At 40.0% G+C, this 19,040-nt stretch overlaps 1 protein-coding gene across 1 annotated transcript; it reads right to left on the reverse strand.

Moving 5' to 3' along the window:
* Positions 1–16,284: 16,284 nt before the first annotated feature.
* LOC128857678 (phosphate carrier protein, mitochondrial-like) lies at positions 16,285–17,513 on the reverse strand. Its single transcript, XM_054093426.1, has one exon. The coding sequence runs from the start codon at positions 17,457–17,459 to the stop codon at positions 16,359–16,361; it is 1,101 nt and encodes a 366-aa protein (XP_053949401.1). The 5' UTR covers positions 17,460–17,513; the 3' UTR covers positions 16,285–16,358.
* Positions 17,514–19,040: the final 1,527 nt, after the last annotated feature.

The following is a 19,040-nucleotide window of genomic DNA, read 5'->3' on the forward strand; positions in this document are numbered from 1 at the left end:
ACTCGAAGTTATCACAACAAAGCTCTTGTAGTTACTATTTTAGCTCCGTCTTTTTTATTTTAGACTTCACCTCGTATAGTTCAATATTTTGGTATATGAAAAATGAAACACGAGTATGCAGCTATTGGCACCAATAAATTATGCTCAGATAAAACATTATTTTTGCTTTTTGTTGACACTTTCCAGGAAATGCTCACACACCTGCATATGTACGAACATCTTAAAGCTAACCTAAATGCATGGCTCGTAATTTATTATATTTTTGTGTAACGGTTAGCCAAAGCACTGTACGACGTGCGCATATATGGTAAGTATGTTATGTATCCACATATACACCTATACCTACATATACACCTGTGATAGTTACACATGTACAAGTGTAAGTATCCATGTTTTATTTGCACTCTTTCGTGCCAATGTTTGGATAAATACGTATAAACGTTTGAGTCTCGTATTCCCTTTTTTGTTGTTTTTTGCGTGCGCGTTTATCTGTACGCTCGTTTGCTTGCGTGCGTCAGTATTGCAAACAATATCAGAGTGTCACCAATTCCATTGCCGGCAGCCACAACAGCCGACGTCTAAGTTGTTCACTCAACATGCTAACGCATACCTAATACAACATGGCACACATAGCACACATGACACACTTCCGTTAACTTGTATCGGATGTCTCATTAAGACCGTCTATTTAAAGTTCAGCAGAATTTTTTTATCGGTTTTGGTTGGTTGGTTAGAGTGGTGATTCATCCAGAATCCAACTAGCGCTTCCGCACCATTTTGTTGCCACATCCTCATTACCAACTTGTTTAACAGTTATTTACAGCATGACTATATCCAGCCTGTGCGGTTTAGGAACCTTATTGGGTTGTTGACGTCTAATCCAGACAGTTGCTCGAGGCTCTCGAACAGGTTAACATTCTGTCCTTCCAAAGGGCAGGGCATTCACAGAGGAAATGGAAGATTGTTTCCTTTTTCTCCGGTTGTTTACAACTGTGACAGTATGTGTTGCGAGGGATGCCCATTTTGGCGGCTTGTTCTCCGATAGACCAGAAGCCAGTTATTACTGCCGTTAGTCTACAGGCGTCCCGTCGTTTCATGTTTATCAATGTCGACGATAGCTTGAGGTTGTAGGTGGGCCATAACGTCCTGCTGATTTTGCATTTCGTCTGGTCTCTCCATCTACAATCTGCGATTTGAAGGTATTTTAGGGAAACTGCAATCTAATGGTGTGAATACCGGTACTGCAAGAACGGTATTCATGGCAGATCCCCCTCTTGCCAGACCATCGGCTTTTTCATTACCTTCTATGTTCCGGTGTTCCGGGACCTAGATTAAGGTTACTTTATGGTTTTCACTCAAAGTGATGAGGCTATTCCTTATCGGTTTTACTAAGTAGTTGTTCGACAGCTCTGATATGGGAACATTGAGGTCTAGTCTTAGAGAGTAACGTCAAGGTGACACAAGGTGGAATTTTGAAAACCTACCCCCAAAGAGGCCACGGTTTTGACGACATGCTTCGAAAATTTCTTTATTCTCTTCAGCCATAACTATGAATATCTTTGTCATAAAGTGGTTGGAATAATCAATACATTTGAATCGGCGAAATCAATCAAAATGTATGAGAGATTTGTGCGCGTTCGTGCAGTTCAGTGCAGTACAATAATCGGAATCACGAGTGTTCACCAGAATCCTTCCACTCCGACTAGCCGCCGTTCTCAGTAATCGCGGAAACATCATAGATAAATAGGTGAAATGGTTGAAGTACCAGTCTGGCACTATCCAAGTTTTGAGACTTCTAACGGGCAGATATCTACAGCCAACAAGAGCTGATGATGTAATGGAGAAGATTGATGGGATTTAGGTTGGAGCACTACCCCAGGCTCTCGAAGAAACAGTTGTCAAAGCTGTCAAGCTATGACATTTACAGAGAAAGCGCTTAACAGTCTCCTTATCTGAAAGCTCCCCACACAGCTATGAGCTAATATCTCCCTCGTTCTCGCATTCACTAAGCATTCTGTAACATAGAACCACAAAGACTTGTGCTGAAAAACACTCGCAGTGTTCGGCAGTTTAAAGGAAATAGATAAATTGGCTGATTTAGAGAAAACGCCTTCTGGCCTGGAAACGTCAGTGAAAACAGATGTACCAACATTTGTACATATTTTCTCCTCGTTCTAATACTGCCTACTTGGTTTGATTGTCCTAGCACAACCATCAAACTCCAGTTTGCGGATAGAGAGGTATGTACTAAATCCATAGAAATGCAATGTTAACTGCCCGAAAGTGCTGTCGTGTTCCTTGAGAGATTGTCTTCGGAGGCCAATCTCCTTTAACCGTTGCTGAAGTAGTTTACGTAAAATTTTGAAAAGTCAGCCTTTAAAATACATAGAGTTCACGTGAAGTTTGCCGCCAGGGAAATTCATTTGTCATTACTAAAAATTTAATTGTGATTTTTCAAAGAAATTCAACTGCCTTGATAATTCATATTTCGGGCTTACTCTGAATAATAACAAAAAGTAGTATCATAGTTGGGTGAAATGATAAACTAAGAATTATCTGCCAAAGTCATTTGCACCCATTCCGACTTCCGATACGGCGCGCTTATTTCGCTAATGCAGAGTTTAGAACATTCAGCTGCGAAACTGCGGTTTACAATGTGAATATCCTCAATGCCGTGCATTATTGAAAGATAATAGAAGCTGTTTGTCTCAAGTTGCTAAAATAAAACCCGAAAAATGCATCTGGATGAAATTTTTAGATTTATCTCGCTTTTCATAAGATGCGCTTTGATCACCAAGGTCACGCGAAATGTGCATGGAAATATAAACGGTGATCAAATTGGAGGTACTTTCTCTAATAGGGCTTCACACGTGGCTACTGTCAAACTAAATAATTGTTTTCAGTATTCATTGGCAGTTCATCATGGAAATACTTACGCCTCAAATCGAAAAATTATATTACGAAAATCGACGCTCTGTAAAAAGTATTCAAAGCGCGCTCAAGCCAACTTATTAATTATCAAGCCAACAATTTATTTAAAACAACCGTTTGGTGCGGCCTATGGGCTGGAGGAATCATCGGCTCATATTTCTTCAAAGACGAGACTGGCGCCAATGTAATATTGGATGACGAACAATATTGCGCCATGGTAAACGAATTTTGGATACCGCTAATTGAAGCACGTGATCTCTACTATAAGGTGATTTTTTAAGAGCTATAGGAAAGTTTTTCAAAAACACACACGTAAAATTCAGAAAAATGCATGAAATTTTTATTTAAATCGATAGTACAGTCCATATAATTTAATGTTTGAAGATTATTTTATGTATATGTTGACCGCGACTGCGCTTCAAATGGCCCATCCGCTTAGTCCAATTTTGGCATACTCTTTCCAATGTTCCGCCGGTATCTCACAAATAAATGCTTTAATGTTGTCTTTCAATGCGTTAATTGAAGCAGGCTTGTCTGAATACTATAGTCATGAGCTTTAACATAGACCCAGAAAAAATAATCTAAAGGCGTTATATCGCACGATCTGGGTGGCCAATCGACAGGTCCCGAACGTGAAATAAAATATTCACCGAACTCGCCTCTCAACAAGTCCATTGTTACACGTGCTGTGTGGCAAGTGGCACCGACTTGCTGAAACCACATGTCATGCAAGTCAAGCTTGCATTTTAAGCAAAAAAAAGTTGGATATCATTTCACGGTAGCGCTCACCATTCACAGTTACGTTACGATTCGCAGCATCTTTGAAGAAGTATGGTCCAATGATACCACCAGCCCATAAACCGCACCAAACTGTGACTAGATACATTTTCTGGATACATTGGTAGCTCTTGCAATTCTTTTGGCTGATCTTCACTCCAAAATCGACAATTCCGCTTATTTACCTACCCATTGATGCAAAAATTGCGGCCAACATTTGAAAGGAGTTATCTAAAAAAAAAAAAACAAAATTCATGAATGGTTCTACACAAAAATAATAAAGACCGTCGAATCAATTTTGATTTTCGTTGTTTTATTTCAATTTAAAACCCGATACCTCTAAATTGATCACTCTTTATATGCATTTAATTGGCGCTTACACCCTTTATAGGGTGTTTGGCCGAGCTCCTTTTCCTACTTTTGATGTGCGTCTTCATACTTTTGAACAAAAAGAAATGAAAGTGGGGATGGAAATGGTATATGCCAATAACTCTAGAATTATTCAATCAAATTCCATGAATAGTAAAAATGATACTTTTCGTCGATAGGAAAAAAGACTGTCATCAAGACCGTCGACCATCTATCAGATGCAGCGAAATTCCGCTAGTGAAGAATTGTCCTTATAACCTGATAAATTTAATGGCTGGAAAAATTGCGGATCTTTATTAAATTTTCTTTACAAATAGGATGATGTTATGTGATAACCGAACACTGTAATATTTGGATACGAACACTATGGTTCAAACAATTTTGATCAAAAAATTCCTCATAAACGCACAAAATTAAAAAAAAACAAGGAGCAAAGAACTTTGTTTACTTCAAAAATATGAAGTGCCATTTTGAAAGCTAACATTGAACTGCTACAAATGTGTTGCAAACGTTTTTGTCTTACCGAACAAAAACACTGCAACGGTGAGCTTCCAGCTATGACAAATTTCACTGCATTATAATTCCATAAAAATACCCATGACTACTACTCTTGCGAAAAACAAAATATAAAAATAAATTTTCAATGGAACACTGCATTTTCAAATTTAAAATGGCCGGCCTCAATGAGGTACCCATTACAGCGCTCACCTCATAGAGGATATTATGCAGGCATAGCAACAGGAAAAGCAAAAACTGCAACAGGCGAAAAGCTGAAATACTGATTATTAACTGAACAGGAAAAAATCAACTTCACTAGAGGTAACTCAAAAGGATAGATACTGAAGGCATTCTATGTTTCCTGTCTTTTACTTGTTTAAATTTAATTTCAATTCAATACAATTTTTTACTTGATTGCTTAAACTGAGCGAAAAGTTTCGTGTTTTGCGTGCCAATCATTACTTTATTACGTAGCATAATTCTCAAATTCAATGCCTTTTCTGCTAATATTACTATAAATAATATTCATTGAAATTGAAACTAAATAAAAAAAATATTTTGACTGTTAGTCTTTATTTGATTTGATAATCTAATCCACTGTTTGACTGTTTGTACACTGCAGCTGCCTACTTCACAAGTGTCAAATATGTTTTCAAGTCGCTCGCGCTCGTAACTCGATCAACTTGTGATCGATTGGCTCGAAAATTTATTATGTTAATCCGCTTCTGGATTTTTCGACGTACATACATATTAATTTTTTTTGTTAATTTTGAGAGGCTTTTGTTGTTGAAAATGTTGACGGGAGACAGATGTCAGTTCTTATAAGGGGTGGTTAAAATTCAAGGGCCGATGTTGAATGTGAACCACACCTAAACGTCAACGACACCGTTGGACTTCTTTCTTTGGGGTTATTTGAAAGAAAAGCTGTACATCGATAAGCCAGCAACAATTCAAGAGCTAAAGGATGAGATAATTTGGCCCATTAACGGCATAGAACCTCAATTATGTCTCAGCGTCATGGAGGTGTGCCGCCGAGAGCGCGGTGGCCATTTGGCCAATATTTCATTCCACACGTAATTGAACTATAACATTATTATAATAATAAAGAGAAATTACAATAATTTCTTAAATAAATTGTATTTTATTCAAAATCAACACCGGCCCTTGAAACTTAACCACCCCTTAAATAAGGAACTATTTGCATTTGGTGGTCTTTGGAGGTGTGCCGTCGAGGCCACGGTGGCCATTTAGCCAATATTTTGTTCAATACAAAATTCAGCCATACCAGTATTATCATAATAAAGAAAAATTACAATAATTTCCTAAAAAAATTGTATTTTATTGGAAATCAATACCGGCCCTTGAAACTTAACCAGCCTTTATAAGTATTGATTAAACCAAAAAAAAAAAAAAAAAACAAAAAAAAAACATTTAAATAAAAATCTACACATTTTAAGACTTGTAAGTACAATATATAACTTATTATTTATTTTTCTGTTTCGCTGAAAAAAGTTGCCCAAAATGCTATTATATTCTTTAAACAACTACAGTGGTTTATTTCCTTAATAATATTTCCTATTAAGTATTTTTTATTTGTAATGAGTTTTTCTTTGAAAATAAATGTTTTCAATTGGGATCAGGTCAGGCAATTCCATATCTATTTTTATGTAATTTAAAAATATCATTAGTTTCATGTATATTAGTTGCCAAGCCATAAGTTAATATTCTTATTTTTTTTTATGAAAAATCGAGTTTTTAAAAAGTCTTATTGGATTTTTTTTTTAATTTTTTTGCTAAAATCAAATTTTCTTTTGTTCTCTTTTTCGCCAACTGTGGCCGTGTCTCCTTAATTTGTGAAAACGGTGTCCAACTGTCACTGTAGTGTTGGCCCATGGTCTTTCTACCTTTTTGTAAAAAATCCATGAGGATGACGACGTTCGCCTATCAAAAAAACGACGCCATTTCGACGATCTTTCCGGCCGATGGGACTGTCTTCGCCTTCTTTGGAGCAGATTCACTGGGAGAAATCCATTGTTCTTTTTTATTGTTGCTTAGTTTCTGGTGTGTAATGATGAATCCAAGTTTCAGCCTGGGTGACAACTCGACGCAAAAACTCCTTCGGATGCCCCTTAAATAGCTCCAAACACACGCACTTTCACTTGAAAAAAAAAATCAATTTCAAATTTTCAACCTTGAATAAATCTAAAATTTATTAATTTTTTCTTTAATTTCTTCAGTTTACTGCTTATGATATATAAGCCTACAGATGAACAAATTTTCATGAAATCTATCTTGAATCACTTGACATGGAATCACTGAATTGTAGAATGTGTGCTTGAAACTTATCAAGCTGGCACACGCAGATTTGCTTGCTGGGCACATACACATCAAATAAAGCTTACCACTTTACATAAATAATCCATAGCTGTCTGTATGCGTGCGCGCGCTCATTACTTTCGTTGTTACTCATTTCCATTATGTTTGCCTTGTGTCGCTACCTGCACCAGCTCCACGGCTAGTAAACAACAAGTAGAATGCACTCTGACGCATAGAGGGGAATTCACGCATCACCAACTTGCAACATTGCAAGCGTCTGTGACAATGCCTAGACGCACATATTTTTCAAAACATGTACGAGTATGTGGTGGTGAATTGTTTGCCTGCTAGGAAAAGTTCTAGTATAGAACTGACTGCCATCTAGCGAATTTATAATTATAACTAGGTAGAGCAGATTGTCGTGAACTTGTAAGGAACTGGTTATTTTTACAAGACGGATTCTTAGAAGTTTCAATTGCTCCGCCGCTTGCTGCTTGATACTTTGATAGTTCAATTATTTGGAACAGGTACGCAATTCGAGAGGTGAGATCAACTTTACCTTGCAATTTTTTCATGATAGAGTTTAACCAGTGCTAAATTGGAGAAATAATGACTTTGAAGTACAAAATTTGTTCTAGCTCGCGCTGCAGTCGATATCGCAATACTTGTTAAAAAATATTGACATACAAATAGGGAAATTAAAGTTTTGCAATAATCATACGAATTTTCAGTGCAATCTTTAGTGTAACAGCAACTTACTGCATTGGAAGCCATAGTCACTGTGAGGCTTCACATGCAATTCATTTCCGAGCGAAGAAATTCGGCAATAACCAGATTGCTTGCATTTACCTTACGTCTTTGGCACTGTCACATTCTTCGTCTCAAAATTATGTCGGTACTTGTATCACTAATTCAGGTTTTACCTGCAGGGTGTGTGCCCTCTATATGTATAGGTATGCAAATACGGCTACGCTTCTCCTCTAAACTTGCTCTAAATAACCTGCTTATCAGCTTCGTCCTTGTCAAGTACGCTGGCGCTAGTGCAAAATAATTCAGTGTATAATTTGCTTAAAGCTTCTCACTAAAGGCGAAGTCTTTAACTCGCTGGGAGTTTAGAAATAAATTACTAAATTACAAAATTGTAGCCCCGACAGAGTTGAGTACGATAGACTTTTGTGTAGTTAGTATTAAATGTTGGTAAAAAGTTAGAAGCATAGTAATACTACCCGTTAAATATGACAGACCAGCAAGTACAGCACTCAGACACAATTAAGTTTATTGTACTGCACTCGGACTACCTTCAATTTTCTTTAAATCCACCCGACCTCCGAAGAAATCTAAGGAGATCTTGACTCCGGTGGTCGCTTCTTAACACACCAGTGCCAAAGACCTCAAATGCCGGGCAGACGCACAGAAAGTAGTCCGCCGTCTCATCCTCCCCTCTAAATGCTGGGCAGAGTCCACTGTGAGAGATGCCTACCTTTTTCATGTGCTTCGCTCATAGAAAGTGTCCCGTCATCAGTCCAACCAGCTGCCTACAGTCCTTTCTGCTTAATGACTTGAGGATCTGCGACAGTCGGTCGGGAATGACAGGTAACATTAGTTTTGTCCATCTCTCTCAGCCGCCAGTCGTGTTTGGGGGTGAGAGTAGCCCGCTTGCTAACCATGCCTTTCATGGCTGCATAAAGGAGTGGCATAATGGACTCCGGACCAAGGAAGTTGGTCTCATTTAGCCCATTGTAGCTAAAGAGTCAGAGATCTCGTTATCCGCGATAGTGTCCCTACTGACATAGTTCAGCCTGGAATTACAATACTCAACTACCCTTGAAATGGTTGGAGGGCTGTTTAATGCCATGAGCGGAGCTTTGCTGTCATACATATATACAGATCTACCCCTCCATCTGTTTTTTACAACAAAGTTCAGCGCGCCTTGAACAGCATACACCTCCGCTTGAAACACAGATGTGTGCATTCCAAAAACAAAGTGTAGTTTCGTCCCTCTGGATTCCACTTAGATCAAAATTGAGTCTCTGGCAGCACCACACTGTATCCCTTTTAAGTATGTTTCAGCCTGCAGATGTCCTTCAAGGCATCTCCTTGGATGAAAACATGAAGTAGTGCGTTGTAGTCTCGATAAGGTCCTCCAGACTCCCAAGAGAGAGAGAGTCTACTCTCGAGGGTTAATTTTCTCCGAAACCAGTTAGTTTTAGTTTGGTGAAATATTTTGCGATTATAACCTAAATCGGTCAGTAAATGCGATATTTTTAATTATCTTTACTCCAGCGATGCTTAGCGGCTCTTAATCATTTCTAGTCAAGCAAGAATCTCCTTTAAAGTTAATTGCGAGCATTGACCGAAAGTTTGTTCGTCCAAATTGAATAAGATGGTAAATGCGCGATTTCATGTGAAGTGTTCCAAGTATTTTGGACATTGTCGTAAATTTTTCTGCAAATTTAATAATTTTCAAAGTTATTCAATGTTGCAAATTTTGGTATCGAGTTTTTTGTAGTGAAAAACCTTAGGTCCATCTTTTTAACATTTTCATATATATATATATATTTTTTTTTAATTTAAAAAAAAATATGTTTCCGAAAAATATATCATTTTTTTTTGTTAAAAAATATATATTCAAATAAGCACAGCGAAGTAGTGAAAAAGCAGTGCAGATTATTGTTTCAGTGAAACGTTGCCATCCGTACTTGTATATTACGTCACTTTGAAAACCGATCGAAGCATGGCTAGTACTTAAATAGGTTAGATTGGAATAAACGGCTGCCCTTGCGAGGGGCCCACTTGAATAAATAATGAAAATTTATTCGTTGATATATCAGACAGGTGGGAAAAGGAAAATGAGCTTTGGATTAGAGGTTGACGACCAACAGTAGCTAATTACGTTCGTATAACCACTTAAAGCTGCTGATGAATTTCATCACATATCTGATGTTTAAGATGTTTAAGTCCGTAAGAAGACTTACCAAATTCGAGAGCTGCGCCTTTATTAGCTTTAGAAGTTCCCTCGAACACTCCGATTTACCTGTTGCCAGAAGGACCTCGCGATTTTGCACGTTTGCGCACTAGCTCAGCGCTCGTTGAGTTGACGCGAGGCCCATCTTTCCAGGAGTAAACCCCAATTCTCTTGTTTCGCTATGAAATCGTCTCCAGGGTCACCAACGCAGCCGCCCAGCAGTTTCCCTTTTTGACGCTGAGACCCGGAACCGAAATGAGCTTAATATCGACGTATTCAGATGCAATCGAGAGAGACATTAGGCATTCCCCGACTAATTTCGAGCACACAAACAATGAGCCCAATACCCTAATTGCCGTTTGGCTGTGGGAGTAAATATTTACGTCCTTTACAGTAATTACAGAAGTAAGCAACACTACAGTGGTCCGGTAGTCTTTTTGAGCTCAATGAGATTGATGAGGAACTTATCGCAGAACACTCCCCAACCAGCTTTTTCGTCTCACTCCGAGCCATCCGTAAACATGTTTGCCATACTTTCGTTAGCAGAAAAAAAAAATTTTTAGGAAACAAAACTTTTTTAAATGATTTTTTAATCTTAAAAACTTACAAAACTATTTTTGTTATATTAAACTGAACCGAATATATTTCACATTAAAAAGCTGTATAATAAAATTTTTGGTATTGAATAAACCTAAAATTTTTCAAACTTTTTTCACTTTGTTTCATATAAAATTCTATAATAATAATTCATTTGCTTTGAATATTACGCCACAACATGCCACACACACAACACACAACATATCAAATGCCTTCGAAGACCGAATAATCAGCTGAAGTGGTGATGCCAATTGACAGCCTAAAATCTGTGGTTTGAGCTAAATGGACTATTGGAGATAACAGTATTAAAGATCCGTTAAGGATAAGTGATGGTTCAATCATCCAGATGGAGATAAAGCGTCTAAGCAAGAAATTGAAATTGCCTGTACTGAGATAAGTGCCAAGACTTGACACCCAGGGTTCCGGAGGAAGCGCACTACTAGTGGTGAAACATGGCACATTGGCTATGCCAATGGAGAGCCGAGTGAGTGTGAGTGATACACCGCCGTCGAAACGATCTGAAGCAACTGAACAAGTTGTGGAGGATGTGGAGATGGCGGACAATCTCTCAGTAGACTCAGACGGATCTCTGGTACCGAGTAAGTCTTTGACAACGGTTAAACCTGGTGCGAATCAGGTAAGTACCGGTAAAAAGACCGAAGTTATTGGAGATTCGAACGCAGGTGTTGGTCTAACCGCAAGGCAGATCAAACGAAGGAGACAGAAGGCGAGGCAAGCCGAAGCACTAGCTAAGGCAAGGACTCAAGCTCCGTCAACTTCGACACCTGTAACGGAAACGGGAAAGCGCGGCAGAACAGAGGATTCCTCTGTAGCGCTGCGCTCTTCTGGAAACGAAACGGGGTCTGTGCCAACGACCGGGAAGAGGAGAAAGGCAAAGAAGAGGAAAGTCGAGAGACGGAATTCGGAAATGCCTGCATCCTCGACCCAATCCAAGGCAGACAAACCTTTGCCTGACAAGGCAGAGGCTAAGGGACCTCAAATGTCGAATGACACTCTTCCGTCAACGTCTGGCGAATCATTCGCGAGAATGGCAGCAAAGGCAATGACGGTGGAGATGCATACCGACAAACAAGATGGTCTACTGTCCAAAGGGCAACAAGACTATCTCGACAGCTATCTTTGGAAAGCTATCGGTGAGTCGAAAGACGCGCCGACGTTCGAGGGGAAAAGCGTGGTGGACGGCATCGTAAAGGTGCACTGTTCCAATGCTTTTTCCCGAGAATGGCTAGAAACAGCTATAGCAAAGATTCCAGCCTGCGAAAACAGCAAGTTTATTCTTGTTGAGAGTATCAAAGAAAGGCTGGTACGAGCGAGTGTCTGGATTCCGGGTCCTTCCTGTAATTCAGCAGAACTCCTCAAACGCATCCGTGTTCAGAATAAGGATCTTGACACGACTCTCTGGAGAGTATACTCGTGCACCAGGCAGAAATCCGTTACCACTTCGGAGGCGGGTTCCCACCTGGTACTGGGTATCGATCTTGGGTCCCTCAAGGTGCTTAAGTCGAAGTACGGGTGCCGTCCTCACCTACATCTGGGGCGGATCCAGTTCCGCGTCCAGGATAAGGTGGAGGACAAAGCGTAAATATACTCAGTCTCATGACTGAAGTAATATTTACACAGATTAATCTGCAGCATAGCAAAGCGTCTACGGCTCTCTTGTGCCGTAGGCATGCAAAACTGCAAACAAACTCACACATAATACTTATACAAGAACCATGGGTATGTCACAAGCGTATCTGTGGTCTAAGTGCTATGTCGTGGGGACAAATACTTCATTGTGAAGGGAATGTGAGACCGCGAGCATGTATTATCATGCCGAGGTTGATCGAACACACGATGTTAAAAGAGCTATGCTCTGGAGATATCGTTGCTGCAAAAATAAAGTACTTGAAAAGTGGGAACAGTGTCGAAGCTATCATAGTTTCGGCCTACCTACCCTACGACTCTTTACAGCCACCTCCTTCGAGGGAGCTAAGAGAAGTGGTCAAGTACGCAGAATCCAATAATCTGGGGCTAATAGTGGGCTGTGACGCAAATTCACAGAACATTGTGTGGGGAAGCAGCAAATGCAACCCCAGAGGTCTCAAGTTACTGGATTTTATCCTGTCATCCGATTTGGTCATCCAAAACACTGGTAACAAATCAACTTTTGTGACCAGAAGGAGACAAGAGGTGATTGATTTAACACTTACCAATAGGTCAGTTGGAAATCAAATCAACCGATGGCGAGTTTTGGAAGAGGACTCTCTTTCTGATCATCGTCTTATCGAATTCCGACTGGGAATTGACACAATATCAATACCTTCCGGTAGGAATCCTCGAAATGTGGACTGGGACAGGTATGGTGAGCTTGTAACAGAGCGATTACCAAACCTGAAAAAACTCAAATCAGCAGAAATGATTGGAGATGCTACTAAGAAATTAGAAGGTACTTTAATCAATTGCTTTGAGGAACTGTGTCCACTCAGGCAAAGCAGACAGGGGAAAGCGGTTCCTTGGTGGAACCCTGAACTGTCGAAGCTTCGTGTACGGTCCAGGAAACTTCTTAATAAGGCCTTGAAGACCAAAACAGAAGAGGACTGGGCCAATCATCGACTTACACAGAGAGAATATAAGAAAAAAGTACGGCAAGCCAAACTTGAATCCTATAGAAATTTCTGCAGTAACGTCGAAGAAATGAGGGAAACAGCGAGACTTTGTAAGGTCCTTCATTTAGACCGCTCAGTAAGGCTGGATTCCATTCGAAAACCTGATGGTTCATACACCATTTCCAAATCGGAAACGTTTAATGCTCTACTCGAAACCCATTTTCCGGGTAGTAGAACTCTCTCTGAAGCTGAGAGTGGCATGAACAATGACGGTGGCAACGGTGGAACCTCTAGGTACAGCTGGTATATTGCTAGTCGGATAGTGACAAGGGAATCGATAAGGTTTTCCTTATCTTCCTTTGAGAACTTTAAGTCCCCTGGACCTGACGGAATATATCCAGTAATGCTTAAAAAAGGAGGAGACAGGCTGATTGAGGCCCTGAAAAGGATCTTCACAGCCTGTCTTGCATTTGGTTATATACCATCCCAATGGCGACGCGTAAGAGTAGTATTTATTCCAAAACCAGGAAAAGATGACTATTCCCTAGAAACAAGTTTTAGACCAATCAGTTTGACATCGTTCATGTTGAAAAGTCTGGAACGAGTGGTGGAGAAACATATTCGAGTGGGGGTATTGCCGAGAAGTCCACTTAGTAGAAATCAACACGCTTACCAGAGTGGAAAATCATGTGAATCAGCCTTACACGATCTTGTTAGCAAGATTGAAGCTGGGCTGGAAGCTGACGAATACACAATGGGCGTGTTCGTGGACATTGAGGGGGCTTTTGATAATGCCACTTTCGGCTCGATATGTTCTTCTGCCGAACGACACGGAGTTAATCAAGCCATTATAAAATAGATATACTCCATGCTCTCTGAGAGGCTGTTAACCGCTGGTGGGAGCGACGACGAACAAATCACAGTCAGGGCCAAGCAAGGATGTCCCCAAGGGGGTGTTCTTTCTCCGCTGCTGTGGTGCTTCGTCGTAGACTCCCTATTAGCGGAGATGCAGGAACTCGGCTTTCACGTCCAAGCATATGCGGACGACGTCTGTGCGCTAACAACGGATAAATCCTTAAGGAGGCTTTGCACGAAAGTGCAGAGGATCCTTGACAAAATCGATGATTGGTGCATGAGACAAGGTCTTTCCGTTAATCCGAACAAAACAACCATAGTCTTGTTCACGAAAAAACGGAAATTGGATGGACTCGGTCTTCCAACACTGAAAGGTGTGACACTTGGTCTTTCCAACGAAGTTAAATATCTAGGAGTAATCTTGGATAAGAAGCTGACCTGGGAGACACACGTTTCACTGAAGGTGAATCGTGCATTGAAGATTTTTCAGCAATGCCGTAGAGCCTTTGGCAAAACTTGGGGTCTGAAACCTGCTGTGGTCCTATGGATATACACGGCACTTATCAGACCAATCATCACTTACGCTTCTGTGGTCTGGTGGCGACAGAGCATGGTTAAGTCCACAATCCGGGAACTATACAGGCTGCAAAGAAGTGTATGTTTATGCATCACGGGTGCCATGAGTACAACCTCTGGTGATGCCCTAAATGCTATGCTTAATTTGCTCCCCCTGGATCTTAAGATACAACAGGAAGCAATAAAAGCAATGTGTAAACTCCATAAATATGGTTTCTGGCACGAAGATGGAACTTCGGGACACAGAGAAATCTTTAAGTTGCTGTCGGAGCAGTATCCACTGTTTTTGGCACCTAAAGATGACCTGATACCCACAGTATCATTTGGAAGGAAATTTGATGTCAGATTTCCATTGCGTGAGCAATGGAGCAATCCAGAATGCATGCAGGGAGGTTTGACGGATATTTTCTTTACCGATGGGTCCAAGACTGAAATAGGGTCTGGAGCCGGATGGTTCTTAAACGATAGTAATAAGTATCACTATGCTAAGGGGGGAATGGCAAATGTTTTTCAAACAGAAGTTTTTGCCATCCTAAAAGTAGCCGAATGGATAATCGAGAGGAGATGGAGCGGGAAACAGATTGGAGTCTTCAGTGACAGTCAGGCTGCATTGAAGGCCCTGGAGAACGCGAAGCAAACCTCGAAGATTGTTCAAGAATGTAAGAAGAAGCTTAATTCTGTCGCAAGACAAAACAGGCTTGTACTTATATGTGTTCCGGGACACTCCGGTGTTCAAGGAAACGAAATTGCCGACGAATTGGCCAACCGTGGATCAGCGGTGCCCCCACAGGGGCCAGAGCCAATAATCGGAATCAGTCCCGCAGGAATCAAGAATTGGATCAACGATTATGTAGGCAATCTACATAAAGAGCGATGGTCCGGTCTAGAACGCTGCAGAACTGCAAAGTGTTTTGTGACAAGTCCGAACAGAAAACTGTCAAACTTTCTACTAAAACTTAGAAGGAAAGACATTCGGTTGATGGTCGGCATCATTACAGGACACAACCCATGGGGTCAGCATATGACCACCATTGGAATCATCGAGGACCCGGTATGCCTGTCCTGCTTGGAGGAGCCGGATAGCACTGAGCACTTTCTCTGTGAGTGTCCTGCCTTTGCTAGAGCGCGACTACGGGTATTGGGTTCCGATGTCATGGGAATGAGTAATATTCGTTCTCTAAAACTGGAGGATATTTACAGATTCGCCAAAGAATCTGGAAAATTCTCAAAGGACTAACTATCTCTATCTCTGTCTCTATTCTTTCCTATCTCTTTCTCTGATACTTTTCTCCCTGCCTCCTTGACTATCTACCCCCTTTCCAGAGCTTTAAATACAATGGGCTTGAGTGTTTTAGGAGCCACCAAATCTCCTGGTGCTCCTTGGCTCGACCTCCTCAAATTCAAATTCAAGACTCGTCAAAATGTGCTGAAAAATTGGGGTAGACAGCAAAGCTGGCCGTGGAAGTCGTTTGAATAATATCGTAATCCGGTTTGCTCTATATAAGAAAGAAATATTTTTTACATCTTTTATTTATGTCCAAATTAAATTAACAACTCTAGCCAATTGGGCCACACTCTATACAATTCAGAAAAGGTTTAGAACAAAACATAAAAAAAACAATAAAAAATAGAAAAAAAGAAAATTTCATCTTCGATCTAACTTTTGTTTTATGTTTTTCGCATCTAGTTAAATATATCTTAAATTAATTGGAAGAATACTTCACCTGAAATTGCTTTTATTATAATTGTTTATTTTTATTTTTATTTCTATTTAATTTATATGTCCAAAAAGTACACACTATAAATACGTAAACAAAACAAAAATCATCATCATATACTAGCATCTTCATGTTTTAGTCAAGTTCTCATTTCTTTTCACTTTGTCCCATCTTGGCTTTGAGTGAGGCCGGCATTTCTGGCGGTGGTGGTCGTGGTATGCGGAAGGCCACCTTCACGCCATCGTAGATGAACCATTGCAATGCAGTCAGTGTACCAATCATAATGATGCGCGGTCCCAAGCCTCCCCACATCCCGAGAAATCCCAGCGATTTCGCCACATCCAAAGCGGACGCACCCTTTGCTTGGTTAAGCTTCGAGACCACCACATCGGCTGGATGCGAAATAATAGCACAAAAAACGCCAGCTATATAACCAGCCGCAAATGTCACCACTAACTGTTCACCTTTAGTGCACTCGGCACGCGGTTTCGGCACCACATATTTGTACAGTAACTCCAACGTTAATTCGAAACTAGCAAATTTCATCATTGTGTATGGTATCTGACGCATCCACAATGGTACAAGTCCCTTATAGAAAGCCATAATACCCTCATCGCCCATCATCTTAGGTATCGCCTGACGCATTGTATTAGCAAAACCCGGCATTGTTTGCATTTTCACCTTGATTGCCTCCATAGGCGCGAGTGCAATATCGGCAAAGAACTCAGCCGAAGCCGCGCCGGCCAAATAGATATAGGTACGATATAGATAAGCGTTCTCTTCACCCAATGCTTTTGAATAGTATACTTTGAATACTTCGTAGAAACCAAACTTGAATGCACCTTGTGCCGAATAACCGAAAAATGTAGGCGCCCAACCTTTTGCCAAGCCACGCACACCATCCTCCTTCACGGTTAACTTGAGGCCGTATATCAAATTTTTATACTTAGCTTTGTCGACTTGCAATCGGCATTTGACCAAATCCAATGGCGTAAGTAGCGTGTGGGTGCTGCCACACGAGATCAGGCCGCCCATCATACACAACTGGAAATATTTAAGACTGCCGAACTCACAGGATTCCTCTCCGGGCGCAACAGCAGCAGCAGCGGCCAATTGCCGATATGCAAGAAATGGTACACGTGAAGACACTGCAGGAAGTGGTGTTTCGCTCTTGGACTCACATCTTACGGTAGTTATAGGCGAACAAAATAATGAATTCACTACAGAGTCAAATAGCGCAAGCAACATTGCGTCGAAGTTTTTGAAATTTTATATGATTTTATTTATTTTAAAATGTTCTGCTTTTTTGGTTGTTATGTTTGTCAATTACCTGACGTTTAAAGAAAATAACATTTAGGGGATTGAAAAGAATAATTAAATTTCAAAATGAAACTAAAATGTCAATTTGTACTAAGGTATATTGGATAGGAAATTGCAGTAGAGCAAAGACAACAAGCGCTATGTAATTTGTTTTTGCTTTTGGTCCCTAGAGTGTCAAAATATAATACTATATACCTGGGCAATTTGAACTCGGTATAGAATTTATTATTATAGTTTGAGCTATATATTCGACGGAGAATGGGGGAATGGTTTAGAAACAGTGTTTTTCGATCTTTTGTTAAACCTCTTTCACAAGACTCTTGCGTTTATTTTCATTCCAATCTATCCGTGATCTGTGACAACATATTTGTACATAAATAGATAACAAGTAGCAAAAAAACCTTTGTTCTTACTTATAAATCTAAAAAAATCTATATAAATCTGAAAAAAGCTAAAAAGTTCAGCCAGTGGTCCTTTCATAATGAATTCACTAAAAAATCGTTGCTTTAAAAGCCGATGAGACCTTTTTTCCAAGATATCTGTGAAAGAAGATCGGATAAAGTATACAGGAAAATGAATATCTTCTATAGACATTGCAGCTATTCCAATTAAAGTAGTATTCACGCAAGCATCATTTATTTTTTCTTTTTTTAATTTTTTATGCTTAAAATTATTTAATACTTTGGGAAAATCTAATAACTAATTTTAACATTGATTTGACTTACTTTTTCAGAGTCGAAAAGAGGGCCACAAAATAAACAAAATACGACTTTTGTGAATTGAAATTACAAAGGCGATTCTGTAAATCAGCTGTATTATTTTTCTTTCTCTATGCCCATGTGGCTGTCAGCATAGAATAAAATAAGGCGAATTAATTTTTTGTTCTCTACTTTTCCAATACTTTGCTGTGACTATCAAACTTCCAAAATATTGTTGTCGGTCTAGTGTCACCACCTTATATAAGGCGTTTTTCAATAGGTGCGCTTCAACTTTTTTCCGATAGGGACGGCGAACGACGCAATATTTTTTATTTTTCGCTTGTCATTTGTAAACTTCATTAGTATACATTTCATCATGGAACGCTACACACTTGAGCAACGCATTAAATTTATTCAGGCTTATTATGAAAACGGGCGTTCAAATCAAAATGCATATCGCGCACTTCATCTTCAGTGAGGACGCACATTTTCACCTCAGTGGATTCGTCAATAAGCAGAATTTCCGCATCTGGGCGAAAGATAATCCAAGAGAGATTGCCGAAAAACCAATGTACCCATAAAGAGTGACTGTTTGGTGCGGTTTACATGCCGGCGGCGTAATTGGCCCATATTTTTTCGTTGACGAGACCGATCGCCACGTTACTGTGAATGGAAATCAATACCGCGACATGATAAACGATTATTTTTGGCCGCAATTGAATGGTATGGACTTAGACGACATGTGGTTTCAACAGGACGGGGCCACAAGCCACACAGCGCACGCTACAATTGATTTGTTGAAGAGTAAGTT

The sequence above is a fragment of the Anastrepha ludens genome, chromosome 2 (genome assembly GCF_028408465.1).
Source record: "Anastrepha ludens isolate Willacy chromosome 2, idAnaLude1.1, whole genome shotgun sequence".
Lineage (NCBI taxonomy): Eukaryota > Metazoa > Arthropoda > Insecta > Diptera > Tephritidae > Anastrepha > Anastrepha ludens.

What these genes read in the sequence shown, in the direction of transcription:
- LOC128857678 (XM_054093426.1), bottom strand. Translation starts at nt 17,459, where the DNA reads ATGTTGCTTGCGCTATTTGACTCTGTAGTGAATTCATTATTTTGTTCG.